Source organism: Neomonachus schauinslandi, chromosome 3 (assembly GCF_002201575.2).
Source record: "Neomonachus schauinslandi chromosome 3, ASM220157v2, whole genome shotgun sequence".
NCBI classification, from domain to species: Eukaryota; Metazoa; Chordata; class Mammalia; order Carnivora; family Phocidae; genus Neomonachus; species Neomonachus schauinslandi.
In genome coordinates, this window is record NC_058405.1 from 186,601,060 (window position 1) to 186,623,280 (window position 22,221).

The 22,221-nt window shown below is 52.5% G+C and overlaps 2 protein-coding genes across 2 annotated transcripts in view; one reads left to right on the forward strand and one right to left on the reverse strand.

The window, feature by feature from the left end:
- Nucleotides 1–2,661, forward strand: part of MROH2A (maestro heat like repeat family member 2A) — a 45,603-nt gene extending 42,942 nt beyond the window's left edge. Inside the window, exons 40-43 of the mRNA XM_044913455.1 lie at nucleotides 616–747; nucleotides 1,391–1,493; nucleotides 1,757–1,822; nucleotides 2,340–2,661. Of these exons, the coding sequence (XP_044769390.1) occupies nucleotides 616–747; nucleotides 1,391–1,493; nucleotides 1,757–1,822; nucleotides 2,340–2,461 (423 nt within the window). The 3' untranslated portion in view covers nucleotides 2,462–2,661. The remainder of the gene's footprint in view (nucleotides 1–615; nucleotides 748–1,390; nucleotides 1,494–1,756; nucleotides 1,823–2,339) is intronic.
- Nucleotides 2,662–7,233: 4,572 nt separating this feature from the next.
- Nucleotides 7,234–21,444, reverse strand: LOC110570924 (Holliday junction recognition protein; the record flags this gene model as incomplete). Its single annotated transcript, XM_044913629.1, has 6 exons — nucleotides 21,334–21,444; nucleotides 20,926–20,992; nucleotides 18,137–18,192; nucleotides 11,611–11,703; nucleotides 10,551–10,629; nucleotides 7,234–8,741 (listed from the first exon to the last, which is right to left on the reverse strand). Coding segments are annotated over exons 1-6 (1,899 nt in total), but the record flags the coding sequence as incomplete, so codon positions are not given.
- Between the last annotated feature and the right edge of the window lie 777 nt (nucleotides 21,445–22,221).

The following is a 22,221-nucleotide window of genomic DNA, read 5'->3' on the forward strand; positions in this document are numbered from 1 at the left end:
GCGGGCTTCAGGGAAGGAAGACCTAGGAGGGTGACCGAGAGTGTTTAATGAAGAAACAGCCAAGAGGGGCCGGGGCAGGGGGACCACGTGGGAGGCAAGCCCCAGGGCTGGTCCTAGCCACACTGCTGCCACTCCTGTCCCCGGGGAATAGCCAGCCAGCCTCTCTCCGCGCACCCCCCTCCCCCCCCCGTCTCCTGTCGTAGCCTCCTGTGGCCAAACCCCGCTGGGGGCTGGAGGCCAGAGGCCAGGGGGCCTGATTGCTGCAGTGCTCAGAGAGGGTCTGGGGATGAGAAAGCTCACCCTGGTGCTACCGGTCCCCGCCAGGCTCCTGACGCCAACGTCCTGGAGGGGCGGGACCCAGGCAGGGCTGCTGAGGGCACCGAGGTGCTAGCAGAGGGGGCAAGTGGGCTGCATCTGCCTCCAAGGGGTTTTTCGTAAATGCACACACAGCCACTATATAGGCTGGCAGGGCTCCGGTCCCAGGTACCCTTCTGTGGCTTCCTGAGGCTTTTCCGGGGCTGCCCTCTGGCCTATCGGTGGAACGTCAGCCCACCATGTGAGCCCCCTTGGTCTGCCTGACGCCCTCCCTCCATCCTCGGCCCGGTGTCCCTCCAGGCTTGCATGGCCACCATGTTTCAGTGTGTGCACTTCTGGGGCTGGAAGGCCCTGGAGAGCAGCTCGGGCCGAAGGGACAGCAGTGCGGCTGATGAGATGACCGTGTTCCAGACAACGCTGTGCTCCATCCTGGTGAGGAAGCTGAGGGCCATGGGCCTGTTGGAGGTTGGCCGCTCTGGGGCTTGGGGTTTAGGGTCACGGCTGCCATAGACTTCTGACCCTGTGCTCACCTTCTGGACGTGAAGCGTCAAGACCAGCACCTTCCAATAGAGCCACAATGCAAGCCACGTACCCATATGTTTTCTGGTAGCTACGTTAAGAAAAGTGAGAGAGGTGAAACCAAATTGAATAATAGATTTGACTCAACCCGATGGATCCAAACCATTGTCATTTCAACATGTAATCAATGTACAAATTATTAGTGTGATATTTTACATTTTTGAGTTTCTGTCATCAAAATGCAGGAGGCTCTTCATACCTAGTTCAGACTGGTCACATTTCAAGTGCTCAAGGGCCTCATGTGGCCAGTGGCCACGGTATTGGACAGCCACGCCGTTTGCAGACAATATCATCTCTTCTCTGGTCAGATGGAATGTAACAGGGGTCTGAAGTTCCTTGAGTTGTCTAGCTACTAATTTGCTGTGTGGTGCTGGGATGAGGACTTGCCCTTTCTGGGCAGACCATCCCACATCAGACAGATGGGAACACACTCTGTGAGTAGCCAATCTCTAGGACCTCATCCTCCATGGCTCTGTTCATCCTGTGTCTTTTGCAGACTCAGAAAAAACCTGCCGTGCTCTACAGCTTCTTGCTAGAAACAATGACCTACGTCAATAGTAACTTGCCAAGGATCAAAACTGCTGCCTGCAACCTGGCAGGTGAGTGAGGGGATGTCTGCTGATGCGGGAGGGACATTGAGGGCCAGCCCCGCACCTGGAGAGGGAGGGGGACAGGCAGCAGGGTAGGGCCAGACTCAGTGGAAGTCCCCTTCTCTGCGTCCTATCCCACTTTGCTTCACACCTGCCTGAGTCTCAATTAGGCATCTTCAGTGGAGTCCTAAACAGTTATCTCAAAAGGTAAAACAGACTCTCTCACTGACCTAATATTTGTGTGATGAGCATTTCGCTGGCTCTCGTTTTAGGAATTATTATGAAGCAGATGTCTGCACATCATCTGAGAAAACTGGACTTTCTGACATTAAGGAATTGTAAGTAGTAGAGGCTCAATCATACTGAGCCCACTAACCCCATTTGGGGAGCTTAGAGAAACCGCCCGGGGAAGAGCCAGCCGACCCTTCCTTGTGTAATCGGGGCGCGGAGGGATGCATGAGCCTGCAGAGGGCTTTCCAGGAAGACAACTATTTGGGCATGGAGTCCTTTCGTTCCCCGTGCCTCCTGCCCACCTCCCCATCATAAATATTTACGAAATGTTTCCACCCGGAATCCTTCCACTGATCCACACGGCGCTCGGGTTCTGTGGATGATCTTTCTGTCCCTGGTAGAGACGTAGCGGAAGCTCAGATGGGGGGACGTGTGTGCAGACACAGCCCCACCTGCCGTCCTCTGCCTGCAAACACGGGGTTCCCCTCTGCAGCCCACATGAGCCCCGCGCTGCACAGGTGGCTGGGGCAGAGGGGGGGAAGGCCTCCCACCAGCTGAGCCGCCCAGGGCGGAGGGCCCGGCTGCGCCAGGTCCTGATTCTCTCCTGTCTGTGCTCACTCTCAGCTCTCCAGGAGCTGCAGCTCGACTCGGACCCTGGGGTCCGCAAGGCAGCCCTGGGGACTCTCAGAATCTTGGATACGTGTAGCCAGCACCCGCTTTTGGCTTCCCCCGGAGGATTTTGCTAGATGGTTCGAATGTGAAGTGTAAACTGCCTCCTCGGAGTGCCAAACCACAGCCGGACTGCAGCAAGGCAAAACATTTTTAATTTAGTTTGTTAAGAAAAGCATCATTCTAAAATAATCAGCGTCCCTTTTTTTCCTCCCCTTGAAATAAACCTCCATTGCCATTGGGAGCGCAGATTTCTGACTGTGAGGGGACAACAAGCCAGAGCCAAGACAGCGGGGCAGAGGGAGAATTTGGTCCCAACGCTTCCCCGGAGTGTGCGAGTGTCCGGCAGCCCCCTCGGCCCAGAGGGTCTGAATCCACCTTGGTGCAGTCCGCTGCCGGGCATTGTGCCAGACAGTGAGGGGAGGCAGGCGCTGTCCAGCCTCGGCCCCCCAGAACCCCACCCTTGCGCTGCCAGGGACTGTGATAGGCATGCGAGTAAGGAGGGCGGCGGCCAGGGTGCGGGGGGGTGGGGGTGGCGGAGGAAAGAGCTACGGGGCGTACAACCAGGCGTTATCCCCTTCGTGCCCGAGCAGAACATCTCCAGATGGTTCCTAGACCTGAATTTGAAAAGCAAAGATGCAAGACAATAGAGTATTTTTAATCCTGAGACTAGGTTTTCTCTAAAAAGTTAACAGCAGATGCCAGAAAAAATAAAAGGGTTAAGCTATCCGACTCGGTTAAAATGTAACTTCTATACAATAAGATGCCATAAAGTTAAAGGACATGTCACAGATGGAAGAAGTTACTTGCAATTTATACAAAACTAGATTGGTTTGTATAATTGAATCGGCATCCAGGATATACCCAGATCGGTAAGAAACAAGGCCAATGAAAGAGAGAGTCCTGAGAGGACACTTGAAAGGCCAGTACCCCAGAAACACAAACCGCAATACGTTTCACACCTCCCCCCCAACACCCCGCACCCCCTGGAGTGGTGCCCACTGGTGGCAGTAATGTGGGAAAGGGGATCTCTTCTATCACTGGACAGAGAGCTAACTGGAATAGCCATTTGGGAAAGCGGTTCGGCAATAATTAGAGAAGTTGAAGATACACCTATCCACGACCCGCTCACCTCCAGATGTATGCCACAGGTGAGCCCATGTACGCACTCAAGGATCGTGGCTGCACACGTCCTTAGAGGCAGACACCCCAGCAGGACCGTGGAGACCAGCTACCTAGACTCTTGAAAAACAAGACACTCACACCCATCAGCTCCTGTCCAGTGCAAACACCTCGTGGTGAAGCCAAGTTGCAGAATACGTGCAGTACTAAACTCTGCATGTTAAAAATACAGACCATCCCACCTACAGTCTATGGTGTCCTTTATTGGCAGATCCTATAAATTACCCAAGACCCATGCCTGAGCTCTTCTACCTTGCCTTCTTCCACTAGATGACACCCAAACCCCTGATATCCCAGCAGTGAGGCCTGGCTGGGCCAGAGAACAGTAGCATAAGCCTGCTGGGTAGGAGGCGGGAGGTGTGGGGGGGCAGGTGGGGGTGTGAGCAAGTGCTTTGTCAGGGACACCATGTGGCTGCAAGGTTTGGGACCATCTCAGGACTGTCTGAATACAGCACGTTTTTAGCCAAAAACATTAAGATGTTAGGAATTACTTTTCAGGGGTGAGTTAACGTTTCAATTTTCTACTGCTAATATGGAAGAGACCAAGTCCCTGCTTCTGAATTCAAACCTTAAACCATCATATCTGGGGGCTTACACGGGTTTTAGAGCAAACACGGTTCTCTAACGACTGGGAATGGAGAGCTTTCTGAGAATGTGTCTAGATTTTAAAAAGAACACATGGGGAAAATAGACCTATAAAAGATCACATGAAAAATTTTAATTGAGCAACTTTATTCAAATAATTTCTATACCAAGAACTCAGAATCATTTCAATGGGACCAGTTTCACTGAAATTTGCTTTGAAGGGCAGATAAGTGAAGCCAGTTCTCACATATTCTTGAGGATTAAACATACACACACAGTAAGGGGGAAGAGGGACAAACTCTTAAAAATAACTTGGTTATACATCTTCAGCAGTCAATTTTTCTAAGTACAAAGTCACTTTTCTCTTCCATCTTGAAAGATGTGTTCTTTCCTTTAGGAAAAAAAAAAGACAAGGAAAATGATTTCAGTAAAATTCCACTAGGATTCCTGAGCCACTGAAAGCTTAACTGTTTCATATTTGTCCCACGGCATATACATAAGCATTTGTGGGCCTCTATAGAACACGCCGCCATGCTTAATAAACAGTGTCAAGGATGTAAAAACCCACCTGAGGGTAACCGCCGCCTGGTGGTTACGCCCCCAGGCTTCGGCTCCTGGCCTGGCCTCCCATGCCTGGGTGGACTCAGGAGCCACGAGGCTTCAGCTACATTCCCTTATTTATAAAATGAGAGACAGAACCCGCCTGTTGGATGAGACCTATCTCATCAAGGGTTCGTGTGGGGATTAAGGAGGGAGGGGGTGAGAAGGTTCTACACGGCCTGGCACCCAGAAAGGGACTCAGACGTCAGCCATTAACATTCTTTCTGTAGTCACAGCTCATGAAGATTTGGGCTCTTTCCTCAAGACATTTATAGTTTAAGTAGAAAAAGAAGAAAAATGTGGAAAATGGTTGAGTATGTTTATATCACAGTTTTAAGACAAAACCCTCCACGGGGCAGCCACCATGACTTATCAGATTCCAGGGGAGCCAGGAGGGCCCCACAGAGGGCTGAATTCTCCTCCAGGTGCTCCACCGCCCAGCACAAGGCATGGCTCACGGCTGTGACCTTGGCAGGCCGACCCTGCTCCACGCGCCCTCGCTGGGAGGGAGGAGACTGCCAGGCATTGAGACGAGAGGAGACTGCCAGGCATTGAGAAGGTAGATCTCCTAAGGTGGGAGGGGTGGGTCGGGCGCAGCTGAGGCAGAAGAGGGCGGGGGAGTGACTCCGCCGAGCTCCAGGGGTCGGGTCAGCAGGGCTTGACATGCCAGCAAATCTGGGGATGAGGTGGGCAAAGCCACAGAGGTGAGCCTGAGGGACAGGACGATGCAGAGGACAGGTCAGGAGGAATGCCGCGTGAGCAGGTGCAGGCTTAGGCCAGCGGGGCTGGCTCTCACTTGAGGAGCTGCCTTTGGCGACAACCCCCCTCAACTGAGAAGGAAGGTCATCCTGAGAGGTCACATGGGAGCTTTGCTCTCAAGTCTCCTTGGAGTGCCTGCCGTGATCCCTGAAAGCCTCGACCCCACAGGACTCAGCACGTGGCTCCGACTTACCCTGCTGGTGGTCTGGTCTGAGACGGGCGCAGGCAAAGAGCCCCAGGCCCAGACAAAAGGGAAAGCCCCGTGCTGTGAGGGAAAGAGCCACCAACCCAGTAGGGCCCTGCCCATGGCGGGGCCTTCTGGGGTGCGGGCCTCTCTCCTGGTCTGGCTGGGCCAGGCGGACCCCTCCCTTTTTGCTCCAGCTCCACGTCGGGCCTCACCTAAGGTCCCTGACTTCATTCCTTGACCAGAAAGACCAATCACAACACAGGTCTGCTTATCTGACCAAGGCGACGGTGTGGTTAAGGCCACGGGACATGGCCATCGGGAGGCGCTGCTGGAGAGAGCGGCTTTGGTGTGGCACAAGCTAGACGGCAGGCTGAGGAAACGGGAGCAGCCGAAGGATGTGGAAGCAGAAGGAAAAAAGACCAGCCCACGATTCCGGCCTGGAGGAGCCAGCGCCGGCCACCATGCGTTGCGCTCATGCAGGAAGGATGAGCACCCAGCCCTAGCTGCAGGCAAAGCACGCTAAAGTTTTCGGAAATACTCTCTGAGAGGGGAGCCATGGGGGTCTGAACGCTGAGAAGCGTGAGGAGGCCAAGGCAGGGAAGGACCAGCGGGGTCACTCAGGGGTGGCGACAGTGACAACTCGGGCTCATCTCTGAGAGGAACGCACCTGTCCCTGGGAGGGATCATAGCGGAGGAAAGAGAACACGGGACGTTTAGGGCAGATGGGGTCCATCTGAACGGCCGCTGAGGGGGGCCTCCCATCTGCTGGGGGCCAGGAGGGAGGAGAAGTTGTCGACGCGGCCTCACCTGCCCACACCACCAACGCATAAAACCCCAAACGTGCGCTCACTCAGAAGAGTCACATCATCCGAATCCTGGCCTGGGGACAGAGGCGGGCACTGGAAAGCCTGGCGCTCATGGGAAGACGCTGAACAACCCACAGTGACTTGCTCCACCCCACCTTCTTGCATCTCGCCTCCCAGGAGAATGGCGCATGCACGTTGAGTGGTCCGAACAAACCAGACCATGGGACGAGGTGGGACCTCCGTGCCGAGCACAGAGATCGTGTGCAGGGCAGCAGCGTGTGGCCCGAGCCGGCCGCCCCCGCTGGCCCCTTTAGGGAATCCAGAAATAAAAGCAAAGTCACTATTTGCAGATCAGTTCTGCTTTACGACGGCTATTTTCTGAGTGAGACCAGGATTGGCTGGGAAGGACACAGTTTGACAAGGACAGACAGAGCACCCTAGTGAGGCTTTTTAGGAAAGTCCCCTAAGTGCATTGCAGTGGGAAAGGTGTAAAATGTTCCCGGTAAGAACACTTTCAGCCCCACCCTGATGCATCTTACACATGCCCAGGTTCTGGATATAAACGCTCCTTTCAGAGGAAGGGAAAGAATTTGGGAGAAAGTTTGGAGAACGGACACAGAAGAATCCTACTGTAAAACACCCACATTCAACCAACAGGAACGCACCTTCTTTTCCCAGGGGGGCTGTCGGGAGCTGGCTGCTCGATGGCTCGGCCCAGCACACGCGATGGATCCTGGGAGTTGGCCCACTGTCCATACAGCAGGGAATCTGATAATCGGCGTCTCTTCGGAGGGGACTGGAGGCCCCTCCCGGCAGCGAGCCCAAAGCACATAGACGGTTGGGCCTCAAGTGTGGTCGAGCCCAGAGGACTTTCTACACTCCACTGGGGTGATGCTGACAGCTTCGGGGGATCCTGGAAGCCAGCGTCTGGGTTTGATTTTTCCGGGGTGCCTCCTTTGGGACACTGAACTTGCACACTTGCTCTCTCTGGAGATGTTCCACTACGTAAAGGGGCCTGTATCCGCCGCGGTGACTGTCGGCAATACTGTTGATAGAACTTGTCAAATTTTTCCTTTATTTCGTTGTAACGACTCCTTCCACAGAGCAGAGGCTGTCCGCCTGCTACGGAAGCAGCTTTGCTGGGTGATATGGACTTTCCAAGTGTTCCAAGACCGTTTGCTTGAAAAAGAAGGTCAAGTGTCTGCTCCGAGCAGCCTGGACTCTGCACGGAGCTGGTCTCTGAAAGCGAGGGAGGGGCACCCCTCTTCGGTGGGCATCTCGCTGCTCCAATAGCTCGTTCACCCAGGTCTCCGAAAGCGTCATGGAACCTCCTAGCTTCTGCTCTGCTGAAAGGTCCGCTGAGCCCGCGGGAGTCGAAGCTCGCGGGATCACCCCCATACACGGCCATAGCCGAGGGTCCCGGGAGGCAAGTCAGGCAGGGCTGCTTCCCGGGACGTGGGCAATATTCCTGATGAAGCTTATCAAATTTGATTTCAATTTCCCTGTAACGATTCGCTCCCTTGCCTGGCAGTATTCTGGGTCTGGAAATGATTTTTACAGGAGAAATTAACCATTTTAGTGCCATAAGTCTATTTTCCTGACCACGATGATGCACTGCACTGGCTCCTCCATATGTCAACGAAGAACACCTCCGGGGCATTAAACTCCGCAACCCCTTAAGCTCCTTCCAACTTGGATCTAATGCGCGGATTTCGGGTTTGTTTACTTCAGGGAAAGCTTTTTCCAATTTTAAACCCACCTTCCGGTCAGAAGCATCTAGTAAGTTCTCGCAATCTCTTAACACTTCCCCGTCCCTCAGTGGCTCAGAACAGGGTGGGAGTGTCTCCTGGGAACCCCTTCGAGAGGGCCCGCCTCCTCGGCAATGCGTCCTGTTCATTCTGTTCTTACACTTGTGCCTCCTTCTGGAGCTCCAGCTGTGAGCGATGAACGATGTTTTGGTGGAGATGATGCACGACGGCTTTGTGCTCAGCAGCCGGCTCATCGAGTGCAGCATGCCCGCGTACAGGTCGCTGATCGTCACGTCACAGATGTTGTCGGCCTCGAAGGCTGGGCTGCTTGAGGAGCTGTTGCCCCCGGTCCCCGGTAACGAGAGACTGTCACTTCTAGGCACGATGGCCAGGTCTGCCGAGCAGGGGTGTGAAGGATCACACTCTCTGGGACGTGAAGCTGGCTTGACTGGGCCGCCAGGACTCCTTCCAGACACACAGCCACGGCTTCCTGGAGGAAAACACACGTAAGGTAAAGTGCCACTGTTCAAGACTGTCATCTCAGAGACCACGGAACTAAAGGGTGGAGGGTGATGAGGCTTTTTTAAGCAATACAAAAAAGCAAGAGAAAAATTCCATGAAAATGTGGGGATAGATTCTTCTCAGAGATTTCTTTCTAGCTATCAAACTTAAATTTCAATACTTTCCACCCAAATTTCCCCAATGGGGTCTTTCCTCCCCAGGTGATGGTGTACATGTCGGATGCCTTTTCAAAGTCTCAGGAGAAACCAATGACACTGTTTACCTGCGGGGCTGGGGGGTGGGGAAGACACAGGACTCCCAGATACACCCCTTTGTGCAGATTTGACGTTCACATCATGTGCAATGTTTTATGTATTTAAAAAATAAAATTAAACCAACAAGGATAGGGAGAACTCTAAAAGTGAAAACAGATCCAGAAAGAACTCAAGTGCTTATCAAATTGATGGTAACGGAAAGAGGGAAGAGAATCCAAATGACTTTGAACACCATACTCAAAACACGTAGCCTCAGTGGGATACTGAGGATCAAAGAGCTGCTTGGAACTCCAGAACCTTCTTTAGCAGGTTGCCAAGCAAGTGGTAGCAGGCGCCGTGACTCTGAAATGGCTTCGCGCCACACGACCAACCAGACGAACGGAGAGGGTTGTGGTGCTGGCGATCACTGGGGGTGGGGGCAACCGTGGAGTCAGGGTGAGGGCACGAAGTGCTCAAAACATGGGACGGGCCAAAGGACGTGGAAGCCAGTGAGAAGGGCTCCTGCAGCCTACATGTGGGACAACTTGAGCATCAGTGGCTTCTAACACGTGTGAATTAAAAAAAAAAAAGTTCAGGGACTTGTATTGATTCTAGAAAAGTTTTTTGTTTTTTTTAAAGTAAAACCATGTGGGGATAAAGGAACAAAATTCACAAAATCACAGATGTTGTCAGAAAGAAGTGAGACTGTGCTTGTTTATGGAAGAATGCCAACAGGTGTACCCAGGAGGAAAGGCAGGACCAGGAGAGGGAGGGTTTGCTGCATGGACTCAGGCAGGTATTAGGGCCCGACGCCAAAACCGCGGGGTGGGGGGGTCTGTGGGGAACCAGGCAATCTCAGAGGGGCACCCACAGACGACTCTGAGGAAGTGAGAAACCTGGAGGGTCCTCCCTTAGCTAAGTGCCCAGGCTCGAGCGTCCACAACAATGGGACAGGGTGACGGGCCATCCTCGGAGAACACATCGTCACCTATGCAGTGTTTTTGCCAAAAATGGTTAACATGAACTTAGCCTTGAGAAAGTCCAGAGGAGTCCAAATTGAGGGACGTTCTGCAAAACTACCGGTGGCCGGGACTATTCAGGAAAGTCGTGACAGGAGACAGCCCAGGAGCCTTCTAGCCTGCGGGGACAGCTACACCCTGGCCTGGGCCGGGGTTTCCCTGTTCTTAGGAGACCGGGGGGCACTTAGGGACAGCACATAAGTGAAAGCAAGTCAATGTGCACGGTATGGGTGTGTGGGAGCAGTGGGTGGATAAGCAAATGCCACAAAACGTGGATTGTTACATGCAAGCAAAGGGTGTTTATCGTAAGAGTCCTGAGTTTCCGGAGATTCAAAGTTTCAGAATGGCACATTGGGATAAAGAGCTAATCAGTACTTAGCATGCCGGAGTCTTAGGGAAAGAAGGCAGTTCACTGGTTAAATGTGACTGATTTACGTATGAAGTGCTGGTGTCTCTGTTTGTCAGTGAAACATGCACGTGAGCAAAAGGGACACGGTTCACGCAAAGTTTCTTTGTCGTGCTCACCATGGGCAGGCCTGGCAGGCGAGGCCCAGGAAGGGGTCGGTGTCACACGGGTGTCCTCTCCATCTCTGTCATCAGTACACTGAAATCAAAGCACATGATTTTAACATGTGGGGGTGTCCTGAGACGCCCCACACCGCCAGCGCCGTGCCCCGCAGGATGGCGTGAGGAGCCGCTCCTCCCCAACCGCAGGCCGTGCATCTGAGCTTGGCAGCAGATGTGACAAGTGTGACCACAATCACAGTGGCTGCAGCCTCCAGCGGTGGTCGGAAGAGGTGTCTGAGTAAAATCTGGGAGCTTCCTCCACGTGGTCCCCAGGGACCCCCAGAGGGCCACTGCCGCCATGGACCGCCCCCCGCTGCTCTAGGATAAAGGGAAAGGCCGTTTCCAGTACATCCACCCGTTCGATGGTCCTCAGCCACGGCCTTCTCACTGGCCAGCAGCACAGTAAGATAAGGTATATGTTCCTGTGAAGTTTGCTGCCTTCGAGATAAAGGACTCAACCCACCACCCGTACCTCCTACTTACTGGACACGAAAATGTCCTTTCTTTATGAGGAGATCCTGACAGAACTTCGAAAGCTAGAGATGGCGTCCTTGTTCTTTGTGGGGCCAAGCTCTGGGAGACTGGCTGCGGAGGAGCGCAGTGGGCACCCACCCTGGGCGAGGGCCCGGAAGGGCAGGCCAGACCCCAGCATGAACCCCCGCCACACAACCTCAGATCAGGTGCAGCGGACACCTTGCTGCCAATGCCCGGTCACCCCAGAGCCACGGGGAGGTGGGAGCTCTAGCTTCCCCGTCACTGCCCCCAACGTGGGGCCCCTTACATTTCTAGGAGCTGCCCCAGAACAGAGGGCAACGGAGGGTGCACCCCATGAGTTTCCCTGATGGCCGCTGACCCCGGGGACCCAAGCGCTTCCTCAAGAACGGAAGTCTGCAAGCCCGGGAATGAAATGGTTTATACACTTGCTCAGGAGGCTCCTTCTGGGCCCCATGGAGGGTGAACAAGAACCTGATTAATGGACCTTCAGTTATTAGCAGATGCATGCCGGGAAGCACATTACCTCTGAACACCCTTCATCCTGGAGCAGTGCATCCACTTGGGTCAAGTATTTCCTCCTTAACTCGTTTTTCAAAGGGCTCCAAGGCACTGCGGGCTGATAAAGAAGAGAATCAGTATTCGTAAGAGCTTTTGGGTCTGGTTGAGCTCTTGGGTTCTGGAACAAACTGGCAAGTTAATTAATTACACATCGGTAAATGAAGTTCCTCAAAGTCACTTTTCGCTCCTTGCTGTTAGTGCAAAGTGGTCCAGACCCTCTGAAAAGCCACCTGACCCAGAAATTGAACTTGAGATAATTTACCCAGTGGCAACCATCCAAAAGAAAGCAAAAAAAGACAAAAAAAAAAGAAGCCTGTGGAGGTTTAGGACAGCATTACTAGAACAGAAAATAATTTAAAACAATCTGAATATTCTCAGGTGAGTTCAGGACTCAACTATGAGAATCAGCCCCGATCAGTACGTTTATAAGATGCTCAGCATTTGGCTCAGGAGGGAGAACAGCCGCCTCTCCATTCGCCTTCTGCCTCGCGCCGGGGAGAGGGCGTCTCGAACTTCACTCTGCTGCACCCGAGTGGGATGCAGATGGGGCATAACAAACATACATTGTCCAGAATGTTCCTTATTGCTGGGGCCACCTACTTCCCCTTCACAGCCGCCCCTATGTAATACTTCACAAAGTACCCCCGCTCCTCCCCCAGGGTCACGACCCACTCTAGTTAAACACTAGAAAGTCACACATCGGGTATATGGGCAAACTCTGCATGAAAAGAGCAATTTTAGAGAAAACCCACACACTAGCTATTCCAGCATCTGACACTGGGGCCAGGAAAGATGCTCCTCTAGACTATGTTCTTTGTGTATTCTCGTGTATCCCAGTGGAGGGAAGGTGAGATCCGATCCTGATGGATGGGGAGGAGATAGGTGGTTCTGGGACCACTAGGGCCACTCTGGGGGGCAGACAGAACAACGGCCTGAAGACATGACCTCGTGACCACATGGGCTTCCAAGGGCTGATCTGGAAATACCTCCCAGAAACAACCTCCTTATGACATTGCCTCTTCGGGCAAAGGCCAGCTTAGAGCCTAACTTTCAATATCGCGTGCTCGGTCAAAGGCCTGGGCACATTGTGAATTGTGATTGTTCTATGTGCAGACAGAACATCATCCAACGGGTATGAAAGTTCAGTAAACCGAGCTTGAACCGGGGGCAGTGACGGTTGCCGCATGCTAGACAGAAGGAGCCCCTCGCTGCCTTGGGGCATCTGAAGGAGGACCAGAGACATGAGGGATAGTATTAGCAAAGAGTGAGCCTCCAAAGAGGACAAGAAAGACACTGGAAATGAGGATGTGCCCTGGTACCCCCGAGCCCCGGCTCGGTCCCTTCATTCCAACAGGCAGGTCTTACCATGAAGGACCCAGCAATCACATCTTCCTGATATAAAGATGTATCATCATTGCTTTTTGAATCTAAAAGCAAAAAAAGGAAATCTAAATCAGCATTTTAAAGAAAGCTTGCATTTTCCTCTTAAGGATAGTTTTTGCACCACTAGAGTATGTTCTAGGGTGCTCCCTTTAATAAGGACATGGCCATCTGTTGCTGTCCTGATTACTAGTAATGCAACAAACCCACTCTGGTTTTTAAAACAGCCTTGGAAGAAGTCCTAGTGAGGGATCTGGACTTTAGACGCTGTACCAGGGACCTGTGCCCCTCCCGACCCTGCCGCCCAGCACAGGGACACTCACCCATATCAGAATAGAAATATGACCAGAGAAGCAGCTTTCTTTTTTCTTTTTTTTTTTTTAAGATTTTATTTATTTATTTGAGAGAGAGAGAGAGTGTGCAGGAGCAGGGGGAGGGGCAGAGGGAGAAGGAGAAGCAGACTCCTTGCTGAGTGCGGAGCCCAACGTGGGGCTCGATCCCAGGACCCTGAGATCATGACCTGAGACAAAGGCAGACGCCCAACCGACTGAGCCACCCAGGTGCCCCTGGAGAAGCATTCTATCACCTCGAGCTCCTTCAGTGGCCTCTGATTCTAGGGGCTGAGTCCTTCTGGCCCATGCTGTCCTATTCTGTGATGACGTAAAGTTCCCTACCTGCTGTCTGGTATGTCAGCAACTGGCCACACGTGGCTGGTGAACACTTGGAATGTGGCTCATGAGGACAGGGAACTTAACGATTAAATTTTATTTAATTTTCAATTCATTTGAATAGCCATAGGCAACGAATGCCACCATGCTGGACAGTGCAGCTCTGGGATAAACGATTTCTAATTGTTTCAAATGGTCCAGAAACTCATGGACCTAAGGATTTATGGAGTTGAAATTGGGATCAAAGAGTAAACACCTTCATTTAGGTCTTTCTAGTCCTACTGGGCAAGACCAGCCAGTGTTCCCCCAAAGGACTGAACCCATTTTACAGCTGGCCCGGAGGGCTGGGCAGAGCGCACAAAGCCTGGGGAGGACCAGTGCCGGCAGGAGGTGGGGGTTTCGGACCAGTTACGAAGTCTGACATTACAGACATACCGTCTGGTTAACTGCTACCCGGAGAGGAGCTGGTGTATGGAGCCTGGGTGAAGGAGGGGGTCTGTTCTGATCTGGGGGCCAGGGGGCTTCCTGGGGGCAGTGAAACATGGCAGGCAGGTCAGGATTCTGCTCTTCTTCCTAAGAGCAACAGGAAGTCACCGCAGTGCTTTAAGCAGAGAAGCGGCGTGACCAGATGGGCGTGGTCACAGATGCCAGGGGGCAGGGCTGGTACTGTGGGGGGTGCAGTGGGACACGGGGGCAGAGCCGTGCAAGGGACGGGGGGAGACAGAGGCACAGGAGGGTGACGTCTTGGGTAGGAGGGAGGGAGGGGCTGGGTTTCTGGCTCATCCTACAGATGTGCCAAGGGCAATGCTGCTGGGTTGACCTTTTCAGTTTAGATGTGCCAAGTTTAGACAAAGTATTCAAGAAGAGAAGCTGACAGGGTCTGGGCTGGGGGTCCAGAATGAGGGGCTCAGACCAATCTCAAGAAAGGGCATCTGGTGGAGAGGGAAGGTGGGCTGGCAGGACGGGAGAGAAAGAAGAAAATCCACAGGACCACCGGCTAATGGCAGGATTTCCAGAAGCTTCAAATGCTACCAAGAGGGCACTGGGATGGAAGCCACAGAATACCGATGGGTCAGCAATGGGGTGGTTGGGACCACTGAGAGTTACGCCTCCAGATGGAGTCGGGAGCCAGAATGGAGCTGGTGGAGTGCATGGCAGGTGGTAAGCATGAGCAGCCCCTACAAGTTGGGTTGTGAAGGGAAGTTGAACCAAGGCAGGTGACTAGAGAGGGGCACGGGGCGGGGAGACTGGTCAACTATGCTCTGTGTGCTTGAGGTGAAATCTGAGCTTGTTCAACACCGACGGGCTGCGCCCAGGGCAGAGGGAGACACCAAAGAGAGAAAGACGGCGGTGATCGACAGATTCCCCAGAAAGCCGGCTGGGTCGGGGTTTGGGCAGCAGGACTGGCCTGGGAAAGGAAAGGAGGCCCCTCTGAGGACAAGGAAGGAGGACAAGGTGATGCAGAGGCAGGAAGACATCACACAGAAGTCAGCAGTTCAAACACTGCCCTGTGGGACAAATCTGAAGTCTCATGAAATTCCTGAGATTAATTTTTTTAAGGGGGGGGCGATAAGTTAAGAAACGAACGGGAGGGTGCACGTCCATTCTTCAAGAAGGTTTGAGTGCTGTTTAGGCGTCATGTACCATGGATGTAACTGAGCAAGACAGAAGGAAGTAGCAGGCACTTTAAGACACTCTGGTTTTTAAAACTGCCTTGGAAGAAGTCCTAGTGAGGGATCTGGACTTTAGATGCTGTACCAGGGACCCGTGCCCCTCCCGACCCCGCCGCCCAGCACAGGGACACTCACCCACTGCCAGGACCCGTGTGCCGGGCACGGGAGGCGCCGGACCTCTGGCGCTCACCTCCGCGGGGCCGCCACCACTCCTGCTGACCGTCTCGACTGGGGAGTCCTCAAAAGCACAGAAGTGGATCAAGGCAGGCTCGATTCAGTAATAGCACACTTCAAAGCCGCTGTGAAGTAACAACCCTATAGTCCTTCCTTTAGCATGTGAGAGAACAGGGTTTCGCGCGCTTCTGTTCTAGTACTTTCCCGCATAAAGGACCTCGAGACTCCCCCCTCAGAGAAGGAACGGCTCTCTTCCTCCGGGTGTGCCCTGGGCTACTACTCCCAGAGCCACTGGGATGGTGAGGGACAGAGCAGGGGAAGCGAGGAGAAAAGGCGGGAATGCAGGGGCCAGACCGCAGCCCAGGTGTGGCGGCAACACAGAACCCAGAAATCTGAGAGGCCCTGAGGGACTTCCTGTGACCTCGTCTGTGACCCTGTGTGTGTGAAGCCAGCTCTCAGGGGCAGTCAGCCGTCCTGACCAGGACTCACGCTGCAGAGGGCGGCCGGCAGGCCATGTGCTTCTCTCCGCAGCCTGGTCTCTACCACCGGCCTCGCTAACAATCCTGACAAATGCCCTCAATGGGTTCTCATTAGCAAAACCTGAGAATTCAAGACACCAGACTGGCTAAAGTATCTTAGGAACTCCCCCGCCCTGCAAGAACAGGAGTGAGAACGTGGTGAGGCCTGTCCCTTCAGGGATGATCCTGAGGTGTCACCTCAGATCAGGGGGCGTTTGTGGCTCGCTGTGAACACAGCGTGGTAACTGAATCTTGCCTTGGGGAATGTCGCCTCCTTTGCCTCAGGTAAGAAGGGACTGAACCACCTAGAACAGACAGGAGAGACTGGAGGGGCCTCTGGAGCTGTTTCGTGGCTGCCGTGTCTGGAGGTGAGGCCGAACTTGATTTGAGAACTAGGGGGAAGCGGAGCCATGGGCACTGACCTCCCAGCGAACGGAAGCTCTGGGGGCTACAAAGAGAACCCAGGCCTTGTGTTAGGACCAGACTGACAGGTCAACACACGCACAGCCCACTGTGGCTTACTGCCTCCCACAGCCTCCAGGCACCATCTCGGGGGTGCGGTGGGGGGCCAGCTGAGTATCTGGCTGTCTGGGGAAAGAAGGCAGATTTGGGCACAGTCACACACAGTAACTTCGGCGGAGGGGGGGCTTGCAGACATCTGAGTGGTCAGCACAGATGATGCCCAGTTTTCTAATCCTAGGAGAGGAGCTTCAAATTCTATAGACCCCAGGCAGGGGTGTTCCTACACTCCCAGCCAAAACCTTAAATACATGTCCAGATGAAAACACTTGGCTACCGGGGCCATTCAAGCACCGGTCTGATAGGTGGGCATCACTACTCTGCATAATTTAGAGTGCGAATCCTTTGACCTGATAATCGCACTTCCTGACAGCTATTACATAAGGGATAACATTGGCGCTGGGAAGAGACAAGGATGGTCCTCCGAGGAGTACTTCTAACAGGGGTCTTATAAATAAAGTTTCACAGGAACACAGCCATGCCCGTTCACATATGGCATATGGGAGCCTTCCCCTCATAATACAGAGCAGAGTAGCTGGAACCACACGGCCAGCAAAGCCTCAAATACTTCTCACCTGGCCCTTCGTCAGAAGTGTGCTGATCCCAATTTATAATAAAGGAAGGTGCAAACAGCTAAATGCCTATCCATGAGAGCAGTTGTTAAAAAAAGGTAATTGAATTATACAGTGGATGATGAAAAGAAATGTTCACAATGTATATTATGTGGAAAAGAGAGGATAAAAAACATGTGTATTATGAGCAGGAATTATACTAAAATATCATTAGTGACTATGGAAGTCAGGTTGATTTAATAGTTACATGTACTTCTAACATTTCTGCAACTACATGCATGATGTGTGTGATGAAAATAATAGGGAAGAAATTTTATTTCAGAATTGCTGTTAATGGCTTGGGAATCCTAACCCTGACGTTTTCATTCCGGGGTACAGGCTTCTTGTCTGAGAAACAGTCATTAAGGGGATACCGGACGTCCTTGCAAAAATTACTGAAGCAAGGCTCCGTGGGTGTCCCAGCAGGAAGGCAAGCTGCTGCAGTGTGTGTGGATAAATTCAGGGAAAAGCACAGCCGGGTTTTGGAAGGTAGCTCCATGGGAGAAAGAAGCGCAATCCTGCACCCTTTCCCTAATCTCTTCCCCTTGCAGAAGAGAAAAGAGGCCTGTTTCTTTCCTCAGAGGAACTGGGTCGAGTCTTTTCTGTAAGGACCCAACAAAGCAAGCTTGCAGCTGCGGCTGAAGCTGGGGCGGGAGTAGGTTTCTCCCGCCGGCCAGCCCTGAACGTGGGGCTGTTGTCAAGAGCCCCTAGGCCTACAGCAGAGGGAACGGGGACTGGTCCTCCTGGTACCTGACAAGCAACAGAAGCGAAGCTTCTCAGTAAATCCTTAGACGAAAATGGGGTAGTTCGGGCGAGAAAGCCAGAGATCAGGAGCCCCGTGGTGACCTCCGGAGGCTCCCGGCGCGGTCACAGCTGAGCCGCACCTTTATTCACATCGATACTCCTGCACGGCAGCGTGTGTAGACGATAACATTTGACATTAAATACCTGGATGTGTCCTTTGTTTCTCTCCTTTACTAGTCCTCCGCCCCAAATTCTCAATCCTTCAGAAAAGAAATAAAATAAAAATTACCACTTAAGCAATCCTGACCGCTGAATTTCTGTTCAATCCATGTCAAAGAAAACCAAAGTGACGGGCAAAAGACAGATGTAACACTGAAAGAAAGCCCCACTTCTGATATTCTGTTGTTTTTCATCTTTGTGAGGTTGGAGGTTTTTTTTTTTTTAAATTAAGATTAGACAAAAACCTGTCATTAATGTAGGCAGCAGCTTGTCCAATTCTGTCATTAAACCAGAGTTAAACGGGAACAAGGAACACACATAGGCCAAGTATTGTCCTTAAAATAGATATATTGAGAGCAAACTATGTATTGCATATAGACTGGAAACACTGTTTGAAGGCAATCTCTCTATCCCTTGTACAGGGTGCTTTCTGAGGGCAATCTATATGTACAGAGCACGGCCCAAGCATGCAGGTGAGCACTGAGATATGGGAGTCCTGCCACTTACTAGCTAGCAGGACCTGGACAAGAATACTTAATCTCTCCCTAAACCTCCCTTTGCTCCCAGGTAAATTCAAAGTGAATAAGAAGGGATCGTTGGTGGGGCGCCTGGGTGGCTCAGTCGGTTAAGCGTCTGCCTTCGGCTCAGGTCACGATCCCAGGGTCCTGGGATTGAGCCCTGCATCGGGCTCCCTGCTCGGCGGGGAGCCTGCTTCTCCCTCTCCCTCTGCCTGCCTGCCTACTGATGATCTCTCTCTCTCTGTCAAATAAATAAACAAAATCTTAAAAAAAAAAAAGAAGAGATCGCTGGGTTGAGATTGTTGCTACTGATAATAGCAAACTTTTGCATGGTGCTTACAATGTCCCAGGCTCTATTCTAAACACTGCTCATGTATATCACATTTAGTATTTACAACTCACTTCTATGGAACTCGTGGAGTACTCCTAACTCCCTAGGGGGTAGGCACTCACCAAGTTCATTGTACAGATGGAGACATAGAGGCAAGATGTAGGTCAAGTCACCAAGCCCAGGCTGCTTAGCCAAGTGGTGGGGCCAGGCTGTGAACCCAGGGGAGTGACTCTCTGTGCTCCTGCCCACTGTGCCATGCGGCCTTTCCAGAACAGAGTGATGCTGAGCAAATGTGCTGAGTCAAGTCAAGGTTTTGCCGGTGTGGCTAAGTGACATGGGGCTAGTTCCCTAACCTCTTTCTGCTGTATCTCTGCTAGGAAACAATGATCCTAAGAACAGTACCCACCTCAAAGTGTTGCTGAGAATCAAAAACATGAGACTCTCAGAAGCATAGGGCACACGGTTAGCTGTCAACCCATGTGGACAACTATTATTCCCCTACTGTCTTCAGCATCATCAGTGTGGGAGTGTTAGCTACACTCTACACCCTATGGCGTTGCCTTAAATCGCGAATTCCTGCCACAAGGTGGTCTGCTAGCTCTAATCAGAAAGTACCTCCCCAGGCTAAGCAACAGGTCAGCGGAACTGTGTCATCATCAGCCAGGAGCTCCTTAGATCTACTGAATCTGCACCCAGCACTGCTGCCAGAGACCCCAGGAATCTGTGTTTTAACGAGCTCTCCAGGAGGCCTTGGTGCTATAAAGTCTGAGTGCCCTCAAGCCGTTCGATGCTTCAATTACTGTTCTCCTCAAACTGGAGTCAGAGTGAGTTTCACTGGTGGAGTTAGTGGTGCTCTAGGTATATGGAGGGGCCAAAATACTCCCGGCACTGCCCATCCTTGCGGAGACAGTGCATAAGACCAGAGTGAAGCCTGCTGATGGCACCCTTAGGAATGATTCCTACGTGGCCCTGAGTGAAGCCTGCTGATGGCACCCTTAGGAATGATTCCTACGTGGCCCTGTGTCCTGCCCTCCGGTTAGATTTTCATCGCCTGACACTACACTTGATCTCAGCCAAAGGGCCAAGAAGCGATTGTCATCGCCCGACAGAGACCAGAGAGTAAGTGAAACCTGGAGCTGGAATATCTTAGCTTCTGTCTTCATGAACTTTCTACACAAGGTGCGGCTGGCTCACCTAAAAAGGCAGACAGTTAACACTTTAACTTCAGAAGCTGATCCTATGAAACTTTTAGTGCCTGTCTGTCCAGTGCACAGCAGAACTGGATCTGAGATTTGCCTTCATTAGTAGGTCAGAATGAGCTGGTAATAAGACTGAGTGGGTGGAACTGACCTCTTAACCTAGTTACCAAAGAGAATCCATGAGATTTAAGTCAGCTTACAGCATCAGCCACTAAACAGAATGGCTCCTTCTCCCTACATTCAGGTCAAGTTCCAAGTGCTCAGAACCTCGAAGAGGACAGTTAATACTCCAAGTCAAATAAGTCAAATAAGAGTCCATAGGGGTGTTTACTAGGGCCAGGCCCTGTTCCAAGAGCTCCACAAGCATGCTTATGTGACTTACAACATCCCCATCAAATAACCCACTGGACAGATGAAGAAAAAGAGGCACAGCCTCCACTGTTAAAGCACCAGCCTAAGCGGACAGGCTGAGTGGCCAGGCAGGGGCATTTTTAACCAGCATGCATCTATGCGTCCGCAGAATTCTGTTTTAACAAGTAATTCTGCCGGAAATTACTAATTTAAGTATCTTATAGGTTCAAGGGAATTAGTAATGTTTTAGTTCCTACTAGGTGAACAAAGTTTATTTTCATAAGAGAGCAAGGACAGCATTTCAAACTCGGGGAAGACGCTATTCTGTTCACACTCTTAACTGTAAATATTCAGAAGGTGGGAATGACTCCGTACCCTGGGGTGTCTCATAGGTCAGCGTGGACATCTGCACCAGCGGGGCATCCTCGAAGGGCTGGTTGTACTGCGGAAGAGACAGGGGCGTCCCCTCAGGTCCGAGGGCCACGAGGAGGTCCTGACCCTGGCGAAGGAGGCGCCAGCGCGAGGCTGGAAGTCTGGAAGACCCCCCAAACCCAGCTCCCTTCCTCTCGCCCCCCAACCACCTCCCCCCTCCACCCCAACCCTCCAATCCCATCTCCCCAACCTCGCTTCCTCCTCTCCACCCCCGTCTCCTCTACCCTTTCCGCCCTGTTGGCCCCGCGCTCGGCCGCCTCCATCCTTACCCCGGCCCCCAACCCCGTTTTCCTCCATCGGCCTCGCGCCCCGACTCCCCCACTCCAGTGGGCCTGTGGGGAGGGGGAGTACCTTTTCTATCAGTCGCTGCATGTGCCTCTGGAAGCGGCGGCGGCTGTCCCGGAGCTGCCAGAGCAGCGCGTCCTCCCCCAGGAGCTGGTCCTCCATGGTTTCACCGAGACCCACGCCCGAAGCAGAACGGCAGCCCGCGCCCCGGTTCAAATAGCGACTCCCGCCCCTTCTGTCGGCCCCTCCGACTGCCTACTGGCTGGCGCGGAGAGGCCGGGCGCTGATTGGGCCTTTCAAACGTATCCACGCATCTTACTCGCGGCCAATCCGCGCCCGAGTTTCCGGCTCGGCCCCGCCAACGCGCAGGGGCGAAAAGGAGAGGGGTGGGGTCTGCCACCGCGCCTGCGTTCCGAGGCGGTCCAGTGGGAGGTCGGCCGGTGAAGTGCCTGTTGATCGGCGGTGCTACTCGAGGATCCTGTGAAATACGTACGATTCTTCCGTTGTGCACTTGAGCCGTCTGGGTGACTTGCGGGGTGGGTCTCGCCGCAGTGTGGGGGCCGCCCCTCTCAGGGCCGTGCGCAGTTAGGACCCCGGGCGGGGGGGGGAGGGGCGTCCAAGAAAGACACCACCAAATTACCATTACAGAAGGAGGAAAGCGAACGTGTATTTAGGAATACCATAAATGTCACAGGATCCAAGAAAATATCATATTTTTATTAACGTCCTGGCGCACCTTTTTTTCCCTGCATATTTTCGAGTGCTTACTCAGCCTCTTAATTGATACTAATTTTGTAGTATTTTCTCCAGAGAGAATGGAAAGATAATTCAGTCTTTTGCATAGCTGATAGAATTTATTTTATGATTGACATTTTAGATGTTTTATTCAGCTTCGTAGGTTGGCCATATTTATGTGCTTGTGCCGACGTGATTACCAGTGTGTGACTGAAAAGA